This window comes from Dipodomys merriami, unplaced genomic scaffold, assembly GCF_024711535.1.
Source record: "Dipodomys merriami isolate MVZ:Mamm:240054 unplaced genomic scaffold, mDipMer1.0.p SCAF_114, whole genome shotgun sequence".
Taxonomy (NCBI): Eukaryota; Metazoa; Chordata; class Mammalia; order Rodentia; family Heteromyidae; genus Dipodomys; species Dipodomys merriami.
The window spans coordinates 2,670,958-2,694,424 of NW_027202427.1; the positions used below are offsets into that span (position 1 = coordinate 2,670,958).

Genomic DNA, 23,467 nt, shown 5'->3' on the forward strand with positions numbered 1-23,467 from the left:
TCCTGAGGGGGCGCTTCGGTTCCCTGGGGTCCTTTCCATCCCTTGTCATCAGCCCTGTCCTTCCCGGAACCCAAGGTGACTGCAGAGTGACTGCGGTGAGGATGGTTTACACGAAGACAGAGGCAAAATGGAGACAGGGCTGCCGGCTCTCTCGTTCATCCGTGGGTCCGAGAATTAAGAGTGGGTGCTTCTCAGCAATGGCGTCTTTTAGACCCCTGTTCCCATGGGGGCGGAGGACAGGCGCAAAGCCCCGTTTTCCTCCCAGTCTCGCCCGGGTCCCCCAGGGCCTGGTGGTGCAGGCGTCTGGAGAAAGGCTGAGCGGAAGCCTTGCGGTAATCCACGGCATGACCTTTCCAGGGCTTCGAGTCCACAAAGGTAAATTCCAAAGGCCGAGTGAGAGAGACGGAAATGCGGCCGCTCGCACGCACCTGTGCAGAGCAAATGTTTCCCTAGCAGAAAGGGTGGGTGTCTGGGAGAGAGCGAGGAAAGGAGCGACGTGGTCCAAAAAGAAATGACTTTCGTCACCGGAACCCCTGTGTACATCACCTTTGTAATAACTATTGAACAACCTAAATAAGCAAGGGTGGAGGTGAAGCTGAAGACACACACACACACACATGCACATGCACGCACATGCACACACACACATGTACATACGCACACACACACACGGTCCTCTGGTGGGGTCGCAGGTGGAGGCTGGAGCAGTTGGGCACCCCCCCCTTCCTGTCTGATCTGATGAGCCAGGGCTCTGGGTCCCCCCTCTTCCCTGGCAAAGATCAAAGTCTTCTTTGCCAGCACCGCCCCCCACCCCATGGCCACAGGGAGCCCTCCTCCCCGCCAGCGCTCTCCGGAGAGCCACTGGCTGCACCCGTGCCTGTGGGTCGGGTCTCCATGCCTAGCACCCAGCCCCAGTCCCCCAGGACACACAAGGAAAGAAGGCCGCGGGGAGGGGCCGCCAGGGAGGGGCAGCCCGGGGAGACTTGGACCCGCAGATTCCTCTGAGTGCTGGCCACGCGTGGGAGGCGGGGTGTGGCAGCTGAGGTCCGCGGCGGCCCTCACCGTTCTGGAAGGTCCCTAGCCACAGGCGTGCTCTCTGAGGACCCTCGGGACACGAGGACGTGGGCCTGACTCGCTCACAGGCAGCGCGCCCGCGTCCGGCCTCACCGCATCTGGCTGGGTGCCCTGCACGCGCGCACCGCTTGCGGACACCCCCATTTTCAGCACCTTGTGGCAACTATCACTCTGCCCTTCTCCTTGGCACCCGCCCAGGCGGTGATTGCCCTGGGGTGGCGGGGTGGGATGTGAGTACAGCCGGCGCTCCTCTCATGGACAGATGGCAGGGTGTCCATGAGCACCTGCCTGGTCGGCCCTGAGCCGCCATGGCGGGCGGGGGGGCGGCTGGGGCAGGCAGGGGCAGCCTGCCATCTGTGCCCGGAGCCTGGGACCAGCTGCGCCCGCCCGTCAAGCCCAGGGGTGGGCGGACTCCCTCCTGGCACGGCGCGCCGGCCTTCCCAAAGTACTGGTGAGAGTCCACGCCGCAAACGGGGGCCATGTTCCCCAGTCCTGACGCGAGGGGACAGAGCCTCACTACCGGGGGGGGGGGGGGGGCGGGGGCGCTGCCGTGAGCACATGCTTTACACACAGACTCCGGGTCCCCGGGCCCTGCCTGGCCGGGACCCTGCATTCCGTGCCACCTTGCTGAGATCTGGGATTGTTTAGTGATAGGGGATTTGAACTCAGGGCCTCACTCAGGACAAGGCAGCCACTCTCCTGGGGAACCACACCTCCAGCCCTGTTTTTCCCTGTCTCATTTCCCTCGGGTGTGTGTATCTGGACCGCATTCCACCTATTTTAGACTTCCTGTCCTTGTTGGCATGACGAGCTGCCGCCACTGCGGCCAGCTTCCCTCGGTGGAGACGGAGGCTTGCTGGCTTTTCCGTTTGGGCTGGCCTTGAACTGCCATCCTCCCTTCTCAGCCTCCCAGCTGGGATTCTAGGTGTGAGCCACCGGTGCCAAAGTAACCTTAGACTTAAGCACTATTTCCAGACTGAAACCAAAGGCCTGGGAGGGCGATGGGTCTGAGTCCCAGGGCAGCCAGGAGCAGCCCTGGGTGTAGGCTGTGTGTCTGTAGGCGCCCCGGGGAGGGCTGAGCAGAGCGGCCACCCTCTGAGAGCCCTGTCCAGCCGCAGGCTACGGGGCTGGGGCCTTGGACCTCGCGTGGAGCCAACAGCCAGCGCCAGCTGTGTCTCCTTTAAGTGCAGAGCCCTGGGCAGCACAGGGCGGCGGTGCCGGCCAGTGGGTGGGAGCTCACCTCTGGCTCCTCCCAGGGAGCCAGGCGGGCCGTGGAGTGGCTCCAGTTGGTGGGCAGCCGGCAGGACAGCGGCCACATGCTGTGCGGGCTCAGCCCTGGAGAAGCAGGTACGGCTAGGCTGGGGGCTGTGCCCACTGGACAGAGAGGTGGGGGGCATTGAGGATCAGGACGGCCACGGCATCGCTGTGGGTCTGGGGAGCAGGAGCAGGAAGGGCCAGGGCACCCGGGCCAGGCGGACGCTCTGTGCCCCCGCCTCTGGAAGGTTGTAGCCTGGGCCACAGGGCTTGGGGTTTGCGGGGCTGGGCCGTGCCGGGCTCAGACCGCTCCTCCCTCCGGCATGGACAGGCCAGTCCCGGCCCCACACCGGGCAGGAGGCCGGCCTGGAGATCCAGGAATTCAGCGGAGGGGTGGGGAGCCGCCGCTGCGCTCCTCGGCAGCTGAGGCCGGGCCAGCGCAGAGGCGGTTATTATGGGGTGATTCCCCGCCCTGTGCATCCGTCCATCTGGCTGCTCATCCGTCTGTCCATCTCCCCAGCCTCAGCCTTCTGGAGCGGCCTGCCCGTCTTTGGGAGGGGCTGTTTTCTAAGTTCTCTCTGTGTATTTTTTCACGTTCTCCTTACAATGGCACTGTGTGTGTATGTGGGGGGAGGGAGAACCGAATCCTCATTTTACCGTTGGGGAAACTGAGGCACTGTGCTGGGTGAGCGGCGTGCATGGTTACGCAGCACAGACAGGGACTGCCGCCGTCCCCTCTCCTGTCCGTCCAGCCCGAGTCCAGCGGGGGTCACGGTGGCCGCGTCTGTGGAGCAGGGCCTCCGCCGGGGCTCATGGAGGGAGCGCTCCACACTCCCGGCCCGGCACCCAGGACCTTTCCCCACCCCTCTCTGGGTGCCCCTGCAGCCCCCGGAGTCCCCTCCCTAACACCTGCCTCCGCGGACATCAGTTCCCGAGACTGCTTTTTACTTCAGTCCACACACAGAGCTTGGGGGCCGCAGGACCTGGGTGCTCACCCAGCATGAGGAATCGGGGTCTCCGCTGTGGCTCGCGTCTCCGCCGGCCTTCGTTTCCAGGCGGCTCCTCAGCGCAGGGTGGTCAAGGCCGCCAGCCCTGAGGGAAGAGCTCGGTGCTTACACTTACGGGGGGGGGGGGCTGGCTGCCATTGGCTCGGCGTGAGACACACACCCGTTGCTCACCCATCATTGGCCGGGCCGTGTCCTCCCCTAGGTGCCCACTGCCCACCTCCACGCCACACCAGGAAGACAGGCCGGGAGAAGTGGGCCACTCACGTGCTCCTCCGTGAGGCCTGGGGCTCGGGGGACAGGCGGCCGCGCGCTGTCTTTCTGCCTGGCTGGATGTGGCCAGGCCCCTCCGGGAGCTCACTCACCGCTGCTGCGCCAGGGGCATTGTGGGACAGGACGGTGATCCTCCCGGTTGGCTGGGGCTGGGACCTGCACGGTGGGCAGGAAGTCCCACCCCACCCTCCGCTCTCCCGCCCCTGGTGGGCCGGGCCTCCTCCCACTCCCCAGCCACAAGGCCGCTGAGCCATCACGTGCTGGCAGCGAGGACCTGGGCATGTCCGCCCAACACCGCCCCTCCTCCACCCACAACACCTCACCAATGACTGGGCCGCCCCGGGATCCCTCAGAGGCCACGCGCTCAGGGAGCCCAGGACCAGGGAGGTGTGGGTTCGAATCCAGGCTCTGCCTCTTCCTATTCTTTGGATTTGGGGCACCCCATTCCAGCACCGGATCCCCGTCCCGCTCATCTGTCATGGGAATTGAGTCCAAGAAAGATTTGCTGGGCACTTGCTGTGTGCCACCAGTGTTCTGGGTGCTCACGTCGGTGGGAGCAGACGGACCACTCCGCCCCTCTGACGTCCTAGAAGCACAGGCGGATAGAACATGAGATCAGGGAGTGTGCAGAGGTGTGGGGTGCTGATGGATGGTGAGTCCGTTCACACAGTCACCCCCCGTGCAAAGGCCCCGGGGCAGGCACGTAGAAGGGTCCAGAGTGGAAGTGGAAGCAGGCATCTGGAGTGGCACGGGCGAGGGGAGAGCGCGGAGAGGTGGGATCATGAGGCGCGACGCCGTTCTGTCCCGCGGGGACTTCTGCTCTCCTCCCCCTGCTGCGGGCCGCCACCTTGGAAAATGGCAATTGCCTGTTTTAGGGAGAGGCGAGAGAGCGCGGACCCAGCACGCAGCCTGTCCGGCCTGTGCCCCTCCTGTGAGGTGTGGGCCGCCCTGGCCCTGGCGAGGAGAGGGCTGTTGGTGGGGTGCGGGCTCCGGGCTGCCAGGCAGGCCCCACTGCTGCGGCTGGGGGGAGGGGAGGAGGAGCAGGAGCAGGCCTCCATTTTCCTCAGCCCCCAGAGCCCTGTGTGCTGCTTGGACTGAGGCGGAAGCTGTGTGTCCCTAGGGAGTCCCTTAACCTCTCTGGGCCTCCGTTTCTGCATCTGTCGCATGGGGATGCCGATGGCAGGCGCCACCATAAGGATTAAGTGGTCTAGTATTAGGTTCTTAGAACAACCTCTGCCCCTTACCCTGGGCTGTTACTTCGCCTCTCTGTGTCAGCTTCTTCTGTACCTCTCAGAATGCCAGGTTGTCCTGGCTCCCGTTGCTGATGACCAGTGACAGCTGCCACCCCAGGGGAGGTGGCACGGGCTCCCCTGGGAATCTCAATGCCCACCCATGCCCGGGAAGGGCGGAGTGGGGCTGAGGGCAGGTCAGCACCCGGTCCTGGGCGGCCCTCCCCGCAGGCCAGGGGTCCCATGCAGCCTGTCCACGTTGGGCTGCGGACCCCTGTGAACTCCGTGGGCCCCTCTTCAGTCCCACCCAACGCCCCGCCGCTTCTCCTGGGCTCCCGGCTCAGGCGGGGCCTTGGCAAAGCAGCCTGGCAGGGGACTGACTTCCTTCCTCTTTGTCAAAGCTCCATGGCTTCCCAGGGCTGCTGCAGGAGCCGGGAGGAGGGGACAAGTTAGCGAGAATTTCAAGAGAATTCAGATGGGGAGCGACCCCTCCCCGGCCCAGCCGGCCTGGGCCGCGGTGGTGTGGGTCCTGTCCCCTCCAACCCCGCGTCCTGGCGCTGTCTGGAATGGCTACAGAAGCAAATTCCCCTCTGAAGCGAGTTCTTTCGGCACGGGGTGAATGAAGGCAGAGTGTATCATTGCCCATTACTGGAAGGAGGAGACAAAAAAAAAAAAAAAAAAAAGAACTGGATAAAAATATCTCTGTTTTTTGTGCACGTTTCCAGCTGAAAATTGGGGGGAAAGATGTTTTTGAAAAGCCTTCATCTCTAAGCATGTAATTACTAGGTCCCAGAACAAAAACCGAGAGTGGGAGAGGGCTCATAGGGATTACATACAAGCCAAGTGACCCCCCCCCCCAAGCTCCAGCCACCTGTCCTCAGCGAGAGGAGAGACCCCTCCATCTTACAGAGAGAGGAACAGACGCGGGTCACACAGGCAGCCATGCAACTAGGTGAGGATTGAATGTGGAAAGATGGAGGCCACCGTCCGATGCCCAGGGAAGGGGTGTCGTCCTTCAGCAGCCGTTTGTCAGCCTCAGTGGCCAGCCTTGGGGGTCCCATCGCCTCGGTCTAGGTTTACAGTTCCTTTGTGTTCATTATCGGGAGCAGAGCTCCACCTCCACACGCCTGCCCAGTCACACTGCACTCCGTTCTTTGGGAATCTGCTCTCTGCATTTGGCCAGTGGGGTCCTCAGTTCCTTGACCTTTCCCAGGAAGTTAGCCCCCAAGCCCGCCCCCCCCTTCCCCGCACCCCTTCCGGGGCCCATCCCGGGCCGGTCTGGGGCGGGAGGGATTTGCCTGTGGCAGAAGCTAATTTACATGGTATAAGACATTTAATTTCCGAGTGGCCCTCAGAAACACGGTCACGCAGCCTTTCTCATTTTATTGGCTCAGAATCATCTTGTTGGATCTGGAGGAAGGGCGTATTAAGGAACTGTGATGGGAGCATTATACTTAATAGGGTGTTGCCTGAATTGGCAGCTGATCAGAACCAGGATCTGGAAAAAGTGTGCACGGTGGCGCTGCGGGGACCCTACCCCAGGGGGCCTGGAAAGGATTCTGAGCTCAACTGCTATTTGTTTGGCTGTTTAGCAGCTTAGGACAGGCAAAGGGAGCCAGTGGCTGGCTGTGACAGAGCGGCTGGGGAGCTGGGGGGCTGCAGGCCTTGGTCAAAGGGAAGACGCAGGAAATTCTCAAAGCCCCTGGCTGAGCCATGCCCATTCTCAGGCCAAGCCACGCCCATTTCCCCAGGCCAAACTCTGCCCTTCCTTGCCCAAAAGGAGCCCTTCCCCAGGCAGGCCCTGCCCCTGGCTCACAGTCCAGGCAGTGCTCCCCAGGGAGCACTTGGCAATGTCTGGGGCCACTGGGGATTAGAAGCCAGGGGCACTGCCTAAGTTCCCACCATGAAGAGAACCGCCACCCCCTCAGAGCAAGGAATCGGCTAGCAAAAAACCAACAAAAACCCTCCGTAGCTGGCATTGGTGGCTCACACCTGAGATCCTAGCTACTCAGGAGGCTGAGATCTGAGGATCAAGGTTCAAAGTCAGCCCAGGGCAAGAGAGTCTATGAGACTCTTATCTCCAATTAACCAGGAAAAATAAAAAAGCCAAAGCCAAAGAAGTGGAAGCGCTCAGGGACAGCACCCAGATGCTGCGTTCCAGTTTCAAGTCCAGCAAAAAAGTAAAAATAAAACACAATAATAACTGCACTTGCAGTGGAGGAGCCTGCTGTGGACAGAGCCCGTCCTGATGGTGGCTGAGCCCCAGCGGTGACCCTCAGCCCTAACCGATCCCACCCCTCATGGACAGGCCTGGCTGAGGCCGGCTGCAGGGCCTCTGCCACCTGCCAGCTGGGGCAGTCCTAGCGGCCAGTGGGCCTCGCTCAGGGTTGGGATGGACGGGGCAATGGGCCTGGTTCTAGGCCAGACGGCAGACCTCCACAGCTGGCCCAGCCCACGTGTGGTCCATCTCTGAGCCACAGCCTTGTATCTGTGAAATGCAATGATTAATAATGGTCACACTCACGGCAATGGAGCTGCCCAACCATCAACCGCCGGGCACCGGTGGGCTCACGCCTGTAATCCTAGCTACTGGGGAGGCTGAGGCCTGAGGATCAAGGTTTGAAGGCAGCCTGGGCCAAAAAAATCCATGGGACTGCATCTCAATTAAACAGCCAAAAGCTGGGTAGGAGGCATAACTCTGTTGGTAGAGCCCCAGCCGAGTGAGTGCAAACCCCAGGATCAGCCCAAAACAAAAAGAAAAGAGACCACTGTGTCACACAGCTCTGGCACACGGCGGGCGCCGAACCCGAGCGACTCAGCCCCGAGAGGAAGGGAGGACGCCGGGGCAGAGGACAAGGGTGGGACCAGCCACCCTGCAGAAGCGCCCACACAGAGGGGCGTCAGGGGGAGAGCAGGTGGCTCAGGCCGTGCCCCTCTATCCCCGCAGACGATGGGCCGTACTCCAAAGGAAGCAAGGACGCGGGAGGGGACGCGGCCCCGGCCAGCCGGCGGCAGAGCATTCCAGGTACCCAGGCCCCCTCCTCCCTCTGGCTGTGCGGTCAGGCAGCCGGAGTCCCGTGACCCGCGCGGTCGCGGGTGAGCACGGGGCAGGCGGGGCTGACCGCTGGCCCTCCATCTGCCGCAGAGGAGTTCCGGGGGGTCACCGTGGTGGAGCTGCTCAAGAGGGAAGGCAGCACGCTGGGCCTCACCATCTCGGGGGGCACGGACAAGGACGGCAAGCCCAGAGTCTCCAGCCTGAGGCCCGGGGGGCTGGCCGCCAGGTGAGGCGCGGGGAAGATGGGCGTTAGGTGGTGTCTTCAGGATGCCCTTTCCAGGGCCCGGCCCCTCCCGCCCCCGTAGGCCAAGCGTCTCCCCGCCCACCCCCTCCGGGCTGTCCTTTCCTGAAGATGGCTTGACCCTCTGTGCTGTTCCCTACAGCACCTCCCCCCAGACGCCCGTGCACCCAGAGACCCCCGCCTCGGGGAAGCCCGCGGACGCCCGTCCCAGTCGGCGTGGTGCTGCGTAGCTCTGGGGCCGCCTTCCGCGGCCCCTTTGCCCCCGAGGCCGGGAGCCTGGCTCTGCCCAGCGCGGCCTCTCTGAGCAGCTGAGCCCGGCAGAGGATTTCAGGATGGGGCAGGAATGGCCGGAGGGAAGACCACAGGCCCGGACGGCCGGGCCATGCTCCAGGCTAGCCCCGGGTGCCCAGAGCCGTCACTAGAAAGTGAGGGTCCCCCCCCCACCCCGGTCACCACATGTGCTCCGCCGCTCGCTCCAGGAGCGACCTGCTGAACGTGGGCGACTACATCCGCTCGGTGAACGGGATCCACGTGACCAGGCTGAGCCACGATGACATCATCACCCTGCTCAAGAACGTGGGCGAGCGCGTGGTGCTGGAGGTGGAGTATGAGCTGCCCCCGCCCGGTGGGTGCCCGCGGACGGGGAACCGCCTCCACTGCCCGGTCCTGGGGGGACACAGCGGCCTCCCCACTGGGGTCTGGGTGATGGGACCTCGCCAGCTGGGGTGGGCCGTGCCCGGCGTCCCTTCCCTGCCGAGGGCACCGGCGGGGACCCCCCACCCCGGGCCTCCTGTCGTCTGTGTAGTTAGAAGCCCGTCCCCCGGCCTGGGGCCCCCACACCCTACTCGGAGGACATAGGCTGGGTTACCCTGAGCCCCGAGTTCAAAGTTAGCCTAATGTCAAGCTCTGAGTGACTCTGGAACTGACCTTGGGCCCAAGTCCCCCCCACTCACCCCCCAAGCCACAAGCCCGGCCTGGGCCATCTTCTGTCTGAGTGAGGACCAGGTGGGCCCTGGGGAAGAGGGGCGCTCTGAGCCCCACCACCCGGGCTCGTCCCTCCGCCCTCCTGGAATGAGCTTTGGGTTCCTCTGCGGGCCTGGACAGGCGGCAGGGGCTCAAGGGAGGCCTCCGTCTCTCCACAGCGCCCGAGAACAACCCAAGGATCGTCTCCAAGACCGCGGACGTCGCCCTCCACAAGGAGGGCAGCAGCTTCGGCTTCGTCCTCAGAGGTCAGTGGGGATGCCCGTGGAGCCCAAGGGCGGGAGGGAGGCCAGGAGGGAGGGAGGGGAGGCCGGGGAGGGGGGAGGCGGGGGGGGGGGAGGGCTGGCTTCCTGGGTGCCTGGTTCCCACGCAAATGAGCACAGCGTAGATCTGATCACTTCTGACCTTGAAGGCCCGTGCCAGGCCACGATCGAGGCTGCATGGAGTGAGATGAGAAGGAGCCCCCAGAGCGACGGGGAGGAGCGGAGAGGACGGGGGGGGGGGGGAGGGCGGTTTGTGGATGGCAAAGACAAGTCCTCACACAGGTGTTACTGAGGGAGGCTGCTGGGGCTGTCGGGGGCGGGGGCGGCAGGTAGATGCGCCCCACCATCCCACCATCCCACCATCCCACCATCCCACCATCCCACCATCCCACCCACCATCCCACCACCCCACCACCCCACCACCCCATCCCACCATCCCACCCACCACCCCACCATCCCACCATCCCACCATCCCACCACCCCACCATCCCACCACCCCACCATCCCACCCACCACCCCACCACCCCACCATCCCACCATCCCACCATCCCACCACCCCACCACCCCACCATCCCACCATCCCACCATCCCACCACCCCACCACCCCACCATCCCACCCACCATCCCACCATCCCACCATCCCACCACCCCACCACCCCACCACCCCACCATCCCAACACCCCACCACCCCACCACCCCACCACCCCACCATCCCACCATCCCACCACCCCACCACCCCACCACCCCACCATCCCACCATCCCAACACCCCACCACCCCACCACCCCACCACCCCACCATCCCACCATCCCACCACCCCACCACCCCACCACCCCACCATCCCACCATCCCAACACCCCACCACCCCACCACCCCACCACCCCACCATCCCACCATCCCACCACCCCACCACCCCACCACCCCACCATCCCACCATCCCAACACCCCACCACCCCACCACCCCACCATCCCACCATCCCACCATCCCACCATCCCACCATCCCAACACCCCACCACCCCACCACCCCACCATCCCACCATCCCACCACCCCACCACCCCACCATCCCACCCACCATCCCACCACCCCACCACCCCACCATCCCACCATCCCACCACCCCACCACCCCACCACCCCACCATCCCACCATCCCACCACCCCACCACCCCACCATCCCACCATCCCACCATCCCACCACCCCACCACCCCACCATCCCACCATCCCACCACCCCACCACCCCACCATCCCACCCACCATCCCACCACCCCACCACCCCACCATCCCACCATCCCACCACCCCACCACCCCACCATCCCACCATCCCACCACCCCACCACCCCACCATCCCACCCACCATCCCACCACCCCACCACCCCACCATCCCACCATCCCACCACCCCACCACCCCACCACCCCACCATCCCACCATCCCACCACCCCACCACCCCACCATCCCACCATCCCACCATCCCACCACCCCACCACCCCACCATCCCACCATCCCACCACCCCACCACCCCACCATCCCACCCACCATCCCACCACCCCACCACCCCACCATCCCACCATCCCACCACCCCACCACCCCACCATCCCACCATCCCACCATCCCACCACCCCACCACCCCACCACCCCACCATCCCACCATCCCACCACCCCACCATCCCACCATCCCACCACCCCACCACCCCACCACCCCACCACCCCACCACCCCACCATCCCACCATCCCAACACCCCACCACCCCACCATCCCACCACCCCACCACCCCACCATCCCACCACCCCACCATCCCACCATCCCACCACCCCACCACCCCACCATCCCCACCACCCCACCACCCCACCACCCCACCATCCCACCACCCCACCACCCCACCACCCCACCACCCCACCGCCCCACCATCCCCACCACTCCACCACCCCACCACCCCACCATCCCACCACCCCACCATCCCACCATCCCACCATCCCAACACCCCACCACCCCACCATCCCACCACCCCACCACCCCACCATCCCACCACCCCACCATCCCACCATCCCACCACCCCACCACCCCACCACCCCACCACCCCACCACCCCACCATCCCACCACCCCACCACCCCACCATCCCACCGCCCCACCACCCCACCATCCCACCGCCCCACCGCCCCACCTCTGTTGACTTCCGGCCAGGAGGTGCTCACGAAGATGTGCACAAATCCCGGCCGCTCGTCCTGACCTACGTGCGGCCAGGCGGCCCCGCAGACAGGTGAGCTGACCGCCCCCCTCCCCCGTGGCCAAGCAGCCCCAGGCTGGGAGTGACCCCCTCCCCAGGGCAGCCATGGGCAGAGCCCGGTGAGGCCCGGCCTGTGGGACAGGATGTGGGGAAGGAATGTGTCAGAGTCCCGCCCCTGACCCCTGACCCCCTGACGGGACAGTCCTCCTGGCCCAGGCTTGTCCCAGACCTAAATCTGTCCCTGGGATAGGGCCTGAGTGAGCTATTCCTAGAAGCTTCTAAAATAGCGCTGGCACCTGTCGCTGGCGTTCTGGGGCTGGGCTGGCACACGCGGGGGAGAGGCCAGTGTGTTCCCAGGCCGGTCTCCCGGGCCCGGGAAGCAGGGAGGGGCCGGAGTGCCCTCCACACCCCCCCCCCAGTGCTGTGTGTGGCCCCGCCAGGCCGCCACCCTCTCTGGACCCTGTCCCCTGCTCTGTGCTTGGCGTGAGGTGGGTGGTCCTGAAGGAGCTCTGTCCTCCGTCCCCTGAGCCTGGCCCCTGCCCCACAGGGAAGGCTCCTTGAAGGCGGGCGACAGGCTGCTCGGTGTGGACGGGACCCCCCTGCACGGGGCTAGCCACGCCGCCGCCCTGGCCGCGCTCCGCCAGTGCGGCCACGAGGCCCTCTTCCAGGTGGAGTACGACGTGGTCACCCCGGGTACGTCAGCGCCCGGAGGGGAGGGCCGAGCGGGGTGAGCGGGGGCTGTGCGGCCTTGCCCAGTCGCTCGGCCTTTCTGAGCCTCTCTAAGCCACAGACACTACGTGCTGGGCATTGTTTAAGGCCCTGGGGACCAGAGCAGGCCCCTAGTCTCCTGGAGTGGACACCTGCCCGGGAGAAGATCCGTTAGCAGAATATATGTCCCAGGGCCGCGGGAAAGAGGAAAAAAGGCTGGGGACAGCGGGAGGTAGATGAATGGGGAGCGCAAAGGCCCCGAGGTAGGAGACAGGCTGGCACGCCTGGTGTGCCAGCGAGGAGGCCGGCCGCAGATGGAGCGGTGGGGGAGCGGGCGGTGGAGGAGGTAATTACAGCCGAGGACAGGGCTGGCCGGGCTGCCGCCGCAAGGGCGGAGACGCGGGGTGCCAGGAGCGCAGGAAGGCTGCGGCTGTCAGGGGGCGGAGGGTGATGCCGGCAAGCCCGGGTTCCGCCCCCCACGCCCCCCCACGCCCGGCCCCCCGGGCGTCCCCCGGCTGCCCTGAGGCGTCCGAGCCCCGGGCATGCCCGTGCCCCGGCCTGGGCAGCGGAACCCAGGATGGCTGCCCTCCAACCCTCCTCCTGTCCGCGGTGCCAGACTCGGTGGCCCAGGCTTCGGGGCCCTTGGTGGTGGAGATCGCCAAGACACCGGGGTCCACGCTGGGGCTCTCCCTCACCACCGGCTCCCACCGGAACAAGCCGGTCATCACCGTGGACCGCATCAAGCCGGCCAGCGTGGTGGACAGGTAAGGGGGCTCTGCGTCGCGCAGGCGCACTCCGGGAAACGGCGGCGGCGGCGGCTCGGGCTCCTCAGCCGGCCCCACCCCTGCTCGGTCCCCTGCCCGGCCAGGAGCGGTGCCCTGCACGCCGGAGACCTCATCCTGTCCATCGACGGCGCCAGCACGGAGCACTGCTCGCTGCCCGAGGCCACCAAGCTCCTGGCGGGCGTGTCTGAGAAAGTGAGGCTGGAGATCTTGCCCGCGCCCCACGGCCGGTGGCCCCCGAGGCCCCTGGAGGCAGGTGCGGCCCTCAGCCGGGTCAGGGCCCCAAGCCGAGGCCAAGCGGGCCCGAGGGACTGTCTGTGGCTACCGCTAGCACACTGCATGGAGAAGTGGAGGCAGCAGAGGTCGGGAGGCCGGGAGGAATGGAGTCCATGTGGCCAGAAGCTGGGGCTCCTTAGATGCAAGACCCCAAGGCTGAGGCCCTGCTGTCAGCACATCGTCCTCATCCATTCAACTGGTGTTAAGTCTCGCTTGACCCTGGGAGGCCACTCCTCTCTGGGTCCTATTTATGAATGAGGCACAGAGAGGTCAAGTGACTAGTGCAGGTCACACAGCAGGTCAGCAATGGAGCAGGATCTCTGCCCCAGTTGGCTCCAGAGCTGCCCATGTCCCACAGGACGAGGAGGAGAGGGCAGGGAAGCTGAGTCCCCCCGCTGCTGTCCCAGAATGCCCTGGGCCAGACAGAGAGGAGCAGAACAGGCGGGACAGGCCTGGAGGAGGGGTGTGCAGGTCTGGGCAGGGGGAGAGTAGGGGTCCCCGGAGGGCCCGGAGAGCAGACACGGGGGTGCAGCAGGGGTGCGGGCATGGAGGATGCAGCCCGGCTGGGCCTCCACCCCCTCCCGTTCCCCTGTGCACACAGTGCGGGTGCAGAGGAGCGAGCGGGGCTGGGACCCCGGCCGGCCCTCCTGCCCCAGCCCGAGGCCCGGACCCTGCCGCACACCACCGCCCTGGGCCGCGCCCCTGGGCCAGGACCACAGCCGGTGTAAGTCCCCTGCACCCAGGGGCCCCGCACCCTTCCTGGGGGAGGGGGAGGGGGGAGCTGTGCCTCGGAGGACACCGGGGCTGAAAACCCGCCCTGATACTGCACGGGGCCCGGGGCAGAGGGTCCCGTGGGAGGGCACAGGGCCGGGGGCAGAGGGTCCCGTGGGAGGGCACAGGGCCAGGGGCAGAGGGTCCCGTGGGAGGGCACGGGGCCGGGGGCAGAGGGTCCCGTGGGAGGGCACGGGGCCGGGGGCAGAGGGTCCTGCCGCAGGGCACGGGGCCGGGGACAGAGGGTCCTGCTGCAGGGCACGGGGCCAGGGGCAGAGGGTCCCGTGGGAGGGCACGGGGCCGGGGGCAGAGGGTCCCGCCGCAGGGCACGGGGCCAGGGGCAGAGGGTCCCGTGGGAGGGCATGGGGCCGGGGGCAGAGGGTCCCGTGGGAGGGCACGGGGCCGGGGGCAGAGGGTCCTGCCGCAGGGCACGGGGCCGGGGGCAGAGGGTCCCGTGGGAGGGCACGGGGCCGGGGACAGAGGGTCCTGCCGCAGGGCACGGGGCCAGGGGCAGAGGGTCCCGTGGGAGGGCACGGGGCCGGGGGCAGAGGGTCCCGCCGCAGGGCACGGGGCCAGGGGCAGAGGGTCCCGTGGGAGGGCACGGGGCCAGGAGCAGAGGGTCCCATGGGAGGGCACGGGGCCGGGGGCAGAGGGTCCCGTGGGAGGGCACGGGGCCGGGGGCAGAGGGTCCCGTGGGAGGGCACGGGGCCGGGGGCAGAGGGTCCTGCCGCAGGGCACGGGGCCGGGGGCAGAGGGTCCCGTGGGAGGGCACGGGGCCGGGGGCAGAGGGTCCCGTGGGAGGGCACGGGGCTGGGGGACAGGGTCCCATCGCAGGGCACGGGGCCGGGGGCAGAGGGTCCCGTGGGAGGGCATGGGGCCGGGGGCAGAGGGTCCCGTGGGAGGGCACGGGGCCGGGGGCAGAGGGTCCCGTGGGAGGGCACGGGGCCGGGGGACAGAGAGTCCCGCCGCAGGGCACGGGGCCGGGGGCAGAGGTTCCCGCCGCAGGGCACGGGCACCCGCTCTGTCCCGGGCCCGGGCAGGCTGGAGCTCTGTGGCGTTCACTGGCCGTGCCCCTTCCTCTCCCCAGCCTTGTCTTCCACCCCCTTTTCCTCACCCACCATGAACCACACCTTTCCCTGCGCCAACGCCAGCACCCTGGCCCGTGGGGCCCAGCCCGCCAGCCCCCGGCCTGCGGCTGCGCGGAGGAGGCCGAGGAGGAGGGAGCACAGGAGCTCACGTAAGCCGGCCGCGCCCGCCCGGAACCCAAACCCCATTGTAGAGGTGGGGAAACCGAGGCAGGGAGCGCGGGGGACCCGTCCATCCCCAGGCCGCACGGAGTCAGGACGCTCCAGACCGGGGCGGGCAGCTCTGTCTGTCCGTCCGCAGTGTCGCTGGCCTCCACGGTGGGGCCGGGCGGGCAGATCGTGCATGCCGAGACCACGGAGGTGGTGCTGTGCGGAGACCCCCTCAGCGGCTTCGGCCTGCAGCTGCAAGGCGGCGTCTTCACCACCGAGACCCTGTCCTCGCCACCCCTGGTCCGCTTCATCGAGCCCGACAGCCCGGCCGAGAGGTGAGCCGGCCCCACCCGGCCCGGCCAGGGAAGCGCTCACATCCCCAGCCCGCGCCCTCCCACCGCGTCCACCCCACTGCGATCGCGTCCACCCCGCCGCCAGCCCCTCGGGGCAGCTAAGGCCCTCAGGCTTCAACCCCTTGAAGTCTGTACACCTTGTGAAGTCACCCCCCTCCCCCAGTGGACAGACAGAGAGACTGAGGCAGAGTCACACCCTGGGATAGGTGTCGGGCGGAGCTGGGCCTGCGCTGAGCCCCGCCCTGCTCTGCGGTGCCGCTGGCCTCCTGACGGTGCTGCCCCGGCCTCTCGGGGGCAGGTGTGGGCTGCTGCAGGTGGGGGATCGCGTCCTGTCCATCAATGGCATTGCCACCGAGGACGGGACCATGGAGGAAGCCAACCAGCTGCTCCGGGACGCCGCACTGGCCCGAAAGGTGCTACTGGAGGTGGAGTTCGACGTGGCGGGTGAGTGGAAAGAGCCCTTCCCTGCTGCTGCCCCCTTTCTGCGGGCACCGATTGCTTCCTCCCGCTCCCTCAGTTTCCCCGTCTGTGAAATAGCAGCTAGAATTCCCTACAGCCCTCAGGCCAGGCCTGGCAAACCTGCGCCCAGTTGATTTGGCTGTATCCCTCCCCCCCCACGCTGGGCAGCGCATCTTGGGTCTGGGGTCCAGTGCTGACTCTGCTCTCACCAGAGCCGGTCAGCCCTGTGGGATTCGTCTCCCTCACCTGTTGGGGAGCTGGGCCCGGGGCGGCCGTCCGGGGCCGTCTGGCCGGGCCAGCACCGTCACAGCTGTCCCTCCTCGTCCCCACGGTCTGCAGAGTCTGTCATCCCCAGCAGCGGGACCTTCCATGTGAAGCTGCCCAAGAGGCGCGGGGTGGAGCTGGGCATCACCATCAGCGGTGAGTTCCCGCCCCAGCCCCACAGGGCACTGCCCAGCTCCCAGGCCTTTCCAGGGGCCCCGACACCCCCGTGCTGGGGAGAGGCTCCAGGGAGGGAGTGGCCACCTTTAGTACCAGTCTTTCCACCCGTGGGGCCCTGTGGGATGTGCTCGGGCAAGCCCAGGACTCTTGATGCCTCAGTTTCCCCATTGTGCACTGTGGGGGGGCGGAGAAGAGGGGGTCTCCCGGCCTCACCACCTCCCAGGTGAGTGTAACCGGTTTGTCAGGACCAAACATGGGGCCAGGCTGGGGTTCCTGTCTCCCTGAGTGCCAGAGCCAAAGGACTGACATGAAGATATGCAAAGAAATGGTGAATTCACAAGCTTTCCTACAAAGCGGGGACTGAGGGCACGCTGCGTCCTCACTGGCCAGGAAGGCTGAGGGCCTGGAGCACACCCAGCTCCTTCCTGCCCCGGGGCCTTTGTACCGGCTGCTGGCTCGGCTCTCTCCCCCTTCATTCAAGTCTTTGCTCAGATGCCACCTACAAGTCTGGAGAATAGAGTACACTGCAAGAACACTTGTCTAGTCTCAGGTTTGCACACACGCGCACACACACACACACACACACACACACACACACACACACACACACACACACACACATACACACACCCCTTGATAAGGAATTTGTGCCCTCAGCCCGAGGAAGTGCGGATCGCACTGTGGCTGCTCATGATGCTCCTCCTGCCTGTGTCCTGCCCCGCTGTGTCCTCCATGCCCGGCACACAGCAGGGCTCCGGGGCCTGGGGCCGAGCCACCAGCCCACTCCAGGCCTTGCTGGGACAGCTCGGGGAGCGGCCAGGTGGACAGGAAGGGCTGCTGGTCACCGGCCCAGAGCCCTTGTGGGGCCTGTGATGGCCACAGCCCTGTCTGATGTGATCACCACCTCCATTTTTCAGAAGGGAAACTGAGGCATGGGGAGGCAAGCCGTTGGCTGGCCATCCCCCCACCAGGAGGTAGGGGTCCCCTGTCCCACCCCGGGGCTGAGGCCGTCCGGGATCGGGCTCGCTCATGGCTCCTCTCCCCACAGCGGCCAGCAGGAAGCGGGGGGACCCCCTGATCATCTCGGACATCAAGAAGGGCAGCGTGGCACACAGGTAGGTGTGCCCCAGATCGCTGGCACCCTGCGGCTCGCGGTACCCGCCTACACACGTCTCCTGCCCTGCCCATGCACGCAGGACGGGCACCCTGGAGCCGGGGGACAAGCTGCTGGCCATCGACAACATCCGCCTGGACCACTGCCCCCTGCAGGACGCCATGCAGATCCTGCGGCAGTGCGAGGACCTGGTGAAGCTCAAGATCCAGAAAGATGAGGACAACTCGGGTGCGCCCGCCCCCCCCCCCCGCCCTCCCCTCACCCCCCTCCACGCCACGCCCGTCCCCCCCCCCCCGGTCCAGTGGATGCCCAACATATGGCGGCAGGGCCTCGGGCTCTCCCGAGGTCTCAGGGAGTTTGAGCCGCTGCCTTTGGTCTCCCTGCGTGTCCCAAACCAGCATGGGGCCTGGCGAAAGAGGAGCCGCTGCTGAGTGGGGGTGGGGCTGTGTGTGCTGGTGAGGGCTGAGAACGCCAGCCCCTGCCCCCCCCACTGGCACCCCCCCCACAGGCGCCCCCCCCACAGGCACCCCCCCCACAGGCGCCCCCCCACAGGGGCGCCCCCCCCACAAGCACCCCCCCACTGGCACCCCCCACTGGCACCCCCCCACAGGCGCCCCCCCCACAGGCGCCCCCCCCACAGGCGCCCCCGTAACAGTGGAACAGGGGAGCAAAGCGGGGAACTGCAGAGGCTGGAGAGGGGCGACGCAGGGCAGACCTCAGGTCTGGCAGCAGCCGCTCCCGCCCCCTAGATACCTGGTTTCTTCCTACCACCATCTCCTTGCTCTCAGGGATGATGCACAAAATCAGCCGTTTTAAGCATTTCCCACGCCTGTCATCTAGCTACTCAGGGGGCTGAGATCGGAGGATCTCAGACTGAAGCCGACTCAAGCAGGAAAGTCTGTGACTCTGACCTCCAACGAACCACCAAAAAGCTGGAGGTGGAGGTGTGGCTCAAGTAGTAGAGCTCCAACCTTGAGCAAAAAAAAAAAAAAAAAAAAAAAAGCGCCCAGGGACGGCGCCCGGGGACGGCGCCCGGGGACGGCGCCCGGGGACGGCGCCCAGGGACGGCGCCCAGAGACAGCGCCAGGGACGGCGCCCAGGGACGGCGCCCGGGACGGCGCCAGGGACGGCACCCAGGACGGCGCCCAGGGACGGCGCCAGGGACGGCGCCCAGGGATGGCGCCAGGCCCCGAGTCTCTGCATTTCATCTCTTCTGTGTCTTTTTTTTTCTTGTAATGGCACGCGGGCAGCAGGCTGGGTGGAAGGGAGACTCAGGGCCCCGGGCTGTGCCGTGTGGCGAAGTCTCGGCACAAGCAAGCGGTGGCTGTGTATGGATGGGTGATGAATGCCACGGCTGCGCCAGGACCCCGTGACGGAGCCCCGCTCCTTCCTCTCCTGCTGACCCTCGCCCCTTCCCCCGCTGCTGTCCCCACCCTGACCCTTGCCACGACCCCTTGCAGATGACCAGGAGGGCTCGGGTGCAGTCAGCTACACGGTGGAGCTCAAACGCTATGGCGGCCCCCTGGGCATCACCATCTCTGGTACAGAGGAGCCTTTCGACCCCATTGTCATCTCCGGCCTCACCAAACGTGGCCTGGCCGAGAGGTGAGCCGGGACCCGTGGGGATGGATGGGATGGGGATGGAGGCAGACCCCCGCCCCCACCCGGAACCAGATGACGGCTTCTGGCCCAGCTAGATTCTGACTTCTGTTCCAAGTCCTTGCTGAGTGATACTGAGCAAGGCACTGGCCCTCGGTGAGCAGCAACTCCCCATCTATACAATGAAAACGTCAGTCCAGCCTCCCAGGGGAAGGGACCGGTCGGGCTAGAGGGTGGAGGGGGGCGGCCGGCAGACCCAGTCCAGGAAAGTGCTGGACCACTCTGTCCCCTCCTGAAGTGAGCTTCAATGCCGCTCTGGCAGTGCCTCTGTGCTCCTGAATTTGGGGGTGGGGGTGGCAACGGCACCCCGGTGCTGGGACCAGCCCAGATGGGGAAATCGAGGCCTTGGGGCTTTCTTGTTAGCCTTCCCCTAGGAACTGCCTCCCTGAAGCACTAGGGGGCCGTTAAGAAGGGGGCCCCCACTTTCCCAGAGAGGGTGAGTCTCCAGAGGCTTTCTCCTCTGGCAGCAAGGTGTTAGGTGAGCTTTGGGGCAGGGAGGCCCTGGCTGATAAAGGGACCGCCCTCTGCCGCACCTCCCCCAGGCCCCCCCCCCCCCCGCTCTGGCACAGGCCTCCCCCCCTCCCCCCCGGCCCCCGCTCTGGGACAGGCCTCCCCCCCTCCCCCCCGGCCCCCGCTCTGGCACAGGCCTCCCCCCCTCCCCCCCAGCCCCCCCGCTCTGGGACAGGCCACTCCCTGGAGAAGCCAGCACTTGTCCTTGCTGGGCAATTGAGGGAGGGTGGGATCTGCGGGAAGGCGAGGCATGGCACCCCCTGCTGGGCTCCAGGCAGATTGCACGGCCATCCTCCGGCAGAGGCCGGAGGTCCGCTGGAGCCGTACACCGGGGGTGCCGGCCCCGCACGGATAGGCCAGGATGGACCCTGCCCGTCCAGAGTGAGGCTCCAGCAGGGTCCAGATACAACGCAATGTGTCAGCTTCAAGTGGCTGCATTCTAAAAGGACAAAGAAACCAAAGGAGACTGAAATGGGTTTGATGTCAAACTATTAACCAAGGATCCGAGCCGAGCCATCCTCACAGAACAGCCGCCCAATACGGCGTGGACTTTAGATTATCTGCTACTCTTGGTTGGGACCAGTCAGTAACCCCTTCCTGAAGGAGTTATCCGACCCGCCCCTTCGCCGGCCCCCAGAGCAAGGGCTTTCTGGGCAAGACCAGGGCTCTGCCCTCCTGAGCCCCCACTGAAGGTGTCCAGTGTTCAGTTCTCGCTCCTGGACCCTAGCCCTCCCCCAGCTACCCCTGCCAAAGCTCCTTTCCCACCGCAGCCCCGGGCACTGTACCACTGTACCCCTCCACTCCTCCCCCCTCAGTCCCCCCCCACACACAGATCACAGAACAGGTGGGGCACGTGGCCAGGTTTCTGCATTTTTCAAAAAGCTCTTGGGGGTAATTTGAATCAATGACCCCTTAGAAAACTGCTGGGCCAAACGGGGCCTGCTCTGTCAGCCCTCCACGAGGCTGGCCCGGCCCCTGGGGCTTGTGATCACTCTGCAGCCAGGGAAGAAGAAAGGCTACAGAGACTCTCTTCTGGGGAGAATGAATCCACTCCATATATTTCACCCCTCAATTAGAATTGGAAAATAAGCATCAGGGATCCCCCATGTTAAAGGGGGACCCTGCCCAGGACCCTGTACTTAGTGTTTGGCAGCTAGTGTGGGGGCTCCGTCATTCTCAGAGCGCCTGCTGGACGGTCCCCTCCCGATGGGCTTCGGCCCTCTGTTCTTGGGGCCCTCGATCGTTGGTAGTGGCTCCTCCCGTTCTTTGTCTTCTCTGCGGAAGGAGGTCAGCAGGCCTGGCCCGGGGCGTCCTGCGCCGAGCCGCTGCGTGTCTCACCCCGTGCCCTCGTCCCTCCTCAGGACTGGCGCCATCCACATCGGCGATCGCATCCTGGCCATCAACAGCGTCAGCCTCAAGGGCCGGCCCCTGAGCGAGGCCATCCACCTCCTGCAGATGGCCGGCGAGACAGTCACGCTGAAGATCAAGAAGCAGCCGGACTGTGAGCCTTGCTCCATCCCCGGGGCCATCCCTCCACGCCTGCCCGGCCTCCGGGCCGAGCCGCGTCCTGGCCACCGGCCCTGGGAGTGGGAAAGGGAGGGTCAGACAACGGAACGGGACACTCCCGGGGGGGGGGGGGGCAGAGCGTGCAGCCCCCGAGCCCTGCGGCCCCTGTCCTTAATGCTGTGCGCTTCCGTTTCCCCTGGATTTGGAGGGTCTTCCTTCTAACTGGGGTGCCACGACTGCTCCCTGTTTGACCTTGTGCAAGTTGTTCAGCTTCCTGAGCCTCCGTTTCCCCATCTACGAAAGAGCGTTGCCCCCTTGGCTGCCCCACCCACACGGTAGCAGCCCTGGGAACTGCCAGCCACGCTCGGGTGGGGAAACTGACTGAAGTTTGCTCGAGGTCAGAGATCATGCCCCCTCCTCCTAGGTGCCCCCTCGCCCCGCAAGTCAGGCAGTCTCAGCGAGGCCAGCGATGCGGGCGAGGATACGCCTGACGCCCTGGGTGGGGGCCTGCTGGCCGCCCGCTGCCCACCAGCTGTGCCCGGCGTGGACAGTGCCGTGGAGTCCTGGGGCAGCTCAGCCATGGAGAGGGGCTTCAGGGGTTCAGGTAACACTGGGCTCCTGGACAGGCCTTTGTGGGGGCCGGTTCCCTCCGCTGCCCCCGCCCTGCCCCTCTCCAGCTCTCCTCTTCAGGGTGCAGAGCTGAGCGGGCCCAGCCCCCATCCTGGGCCCATGGCCGCGAGTGTGGAGCGGGGTCTGTTTGGTTCAGATTTCCTCACCATGAGCTCGAGGACTGAGCCGGCTCCTGTTCGCGCCCCTGTGTCTGGACGTAGTAGGTGCTCAGTCAGAGCACTCTGCATCCACAGGAAGACGGGGGGCGGGGAGGGGGGAGAAAGCGCCCTCCCGGCCCATCCTGTAGGACCAGGCCCCCAGGCCACCGCCAGGCCACCCCCTCTGCCCCGCGTGGAGGCCTGTGACCTGCGGTTGAGCCCCTGGAGCTCCCCAGCTCCTCCTCCAGCAGCAAGGCCGGTTCTCCCTGGAGGCCCTCGCCTGCTAGGTGTCTGCTTCCCCAAGCCCAGCGCTAGATGGTTCAAGGCAGGAGCATCAGAGCAGGACCAGCAGAGGCTGAAAGAGGAGGCGTCAGTATAGGGCCTCCCTTCCTGGCTGGGCACAGCCATGCCGTGCCCACTGGGCAGGCAGCATAGCTGTGGAGGATGCTGGGTGACGGGCACAGAGAGCGGCCGCTACGGTCCTGCTTCCTTGCGGTGGCTGGGCATGAGTCGGGGTGGGAGCGTGGCGAGGATGGACGGGACCGACGCGGCTGCCCCTCTCCGCCCGCCAGCGCGCGCCCCGCAGGCAGCAGGCCGGGCTGCGATCCCTCAGGAGTGGCAGCCTGCCAGGCTGAGGAGCCCCCCACCCATCGAGCCCCGCAGGGCCAGCTACCCCCGGGCGTCCCGTGAGTTCCCCGAAGAGGAGGAGGAGGAGGAGGAGGACGGGGCCTGGAATCCTCCAACGAGGTCTGTAGTGGGACACCATGGCCAGGGTGTGGGGCGGGGAGAAGCTGGGCTCTGGGCCAGGGAGGTGGGGATGGGGGGGTGGAGGGGGTGCATGGGCAGATCTGGCAGCCAGGCCAGAGGAAAGGCCCAGGAGAAGGTGAGGGGTGACGGAAGGGACTCAAGGGCAGAGGTGGGGGTGGGGGGTGGCCTGGCCGGCTCTCCTGTTCTGGCAAGTTCCTGTGCTCACGGGAGCCGTGGTAGACCAGAACGCATACTCGCGCCTGGTCCCTGTCAGCCCCAGGCCCCTGGGCTTCAGGCATGTGGCCTACAGAATGGGAAGGGAAGAGCCGGCCTTCGGGCTTAGTGGAGGAGAGCGCTGGCAGGCCACGGTGCCAGGGCCATGGGGGCTTTGCACGTGACCTCCCTGCGGGCTGACCACTTCCTGGGGCAGCCCTCCTGTCCCCTCCATCTGTCTGTGTCCTGACGGACTCCAGCTCTGCCCCACCCCCATCCTACAGCACCCCATGTCTGGGGAGGGGGCAGCCCGCGGCCCTTCCTCTGGGC

At 66.3% G+C, this 23,467-nt stretch overlaps 1 protein-coding gene across 2 annotated transcripts in view; it reads left to right on the forward strand.

The window, feature by feature from the left end:
* LOC138822731 (glutamate receptor-interacting protein 2-like) overlaps positions 1–23,467 on the forward strand; it is a 67,146-nt gene that overhangs the window by 37,683 nt on the left and 5,996 nt on the right. Inside the window, exons 1-20 of one of the 2 annotated variants that reach the window (XM_070015640.1) lie at positions 2,384–2,421; positions 7,782–7,859; positions 7,980–8,115; positions 8,610–8,755; positions 9,273–9,359; positions 11,554–11,629; positions 12,144–12,289; positions 12,921–13,068; positions 13,173–13,342; positions 13,964–14,086; positions 15,221–15,370; positions 15,520–15,703; positions 16,020–16,165; positions 16,520–16,600; positions 17,670–17,736; positions 17,818–17,963; positions 19,196–19,340; positions 21,266–21,405; positions 21,835–22,014; positions 22,750–22,924. In XM_070015640.1, coding sequence (XP_069871741.1) covers positions 2,391–2,421; positions 7,782–7,859; positions 7,980–8,115; positions 8,610–8,755; positions 9,273–9,359; positions 11,554–11,629; positions 12,144–12,289; positions 12,921–13,068; positions 13,173–13,342; positions 13,964–14,086; positions 15,221–15,370; positions 15,520–15,703; positions 16,020–16,165; positions 16,520–16,600; positions 17,670–17,736; positions 17,818–17,963; positions 19,196–19,340; positions 21,266–21,405; positions 21,835–22,014; positions 22,750–22,924 — 2,555 coding nt within the window. In that variant the 5' untranslated portion in view covers positions 2,384–2,390. Of the gene's footprint in view, positions 1–2,383; positions 2,422–7,781; positions 7,860–7,979; positions 8,116–8,609; positions 8,756–9,272; positions 9,360–11,553; positions 11,630–12,143; positions 12,290–12,920; positions 13,069–13,172; positions 13,343–13,963; positions 14,087–15,220; positions 15,371–15,519; positions 15,704–16,019; positions 16,166–16,519; positions 16,601–17,669; positions 17,737–17,817; positions 17,964–19,195; positions 19,341–21,265; positions 21,406–21,834; positions 22,015–22,749; positions 22,925–23,467 lie in introns of those variants that run through there. The other variant, XM_070015641.1, reaches the window with a different exon arrangement.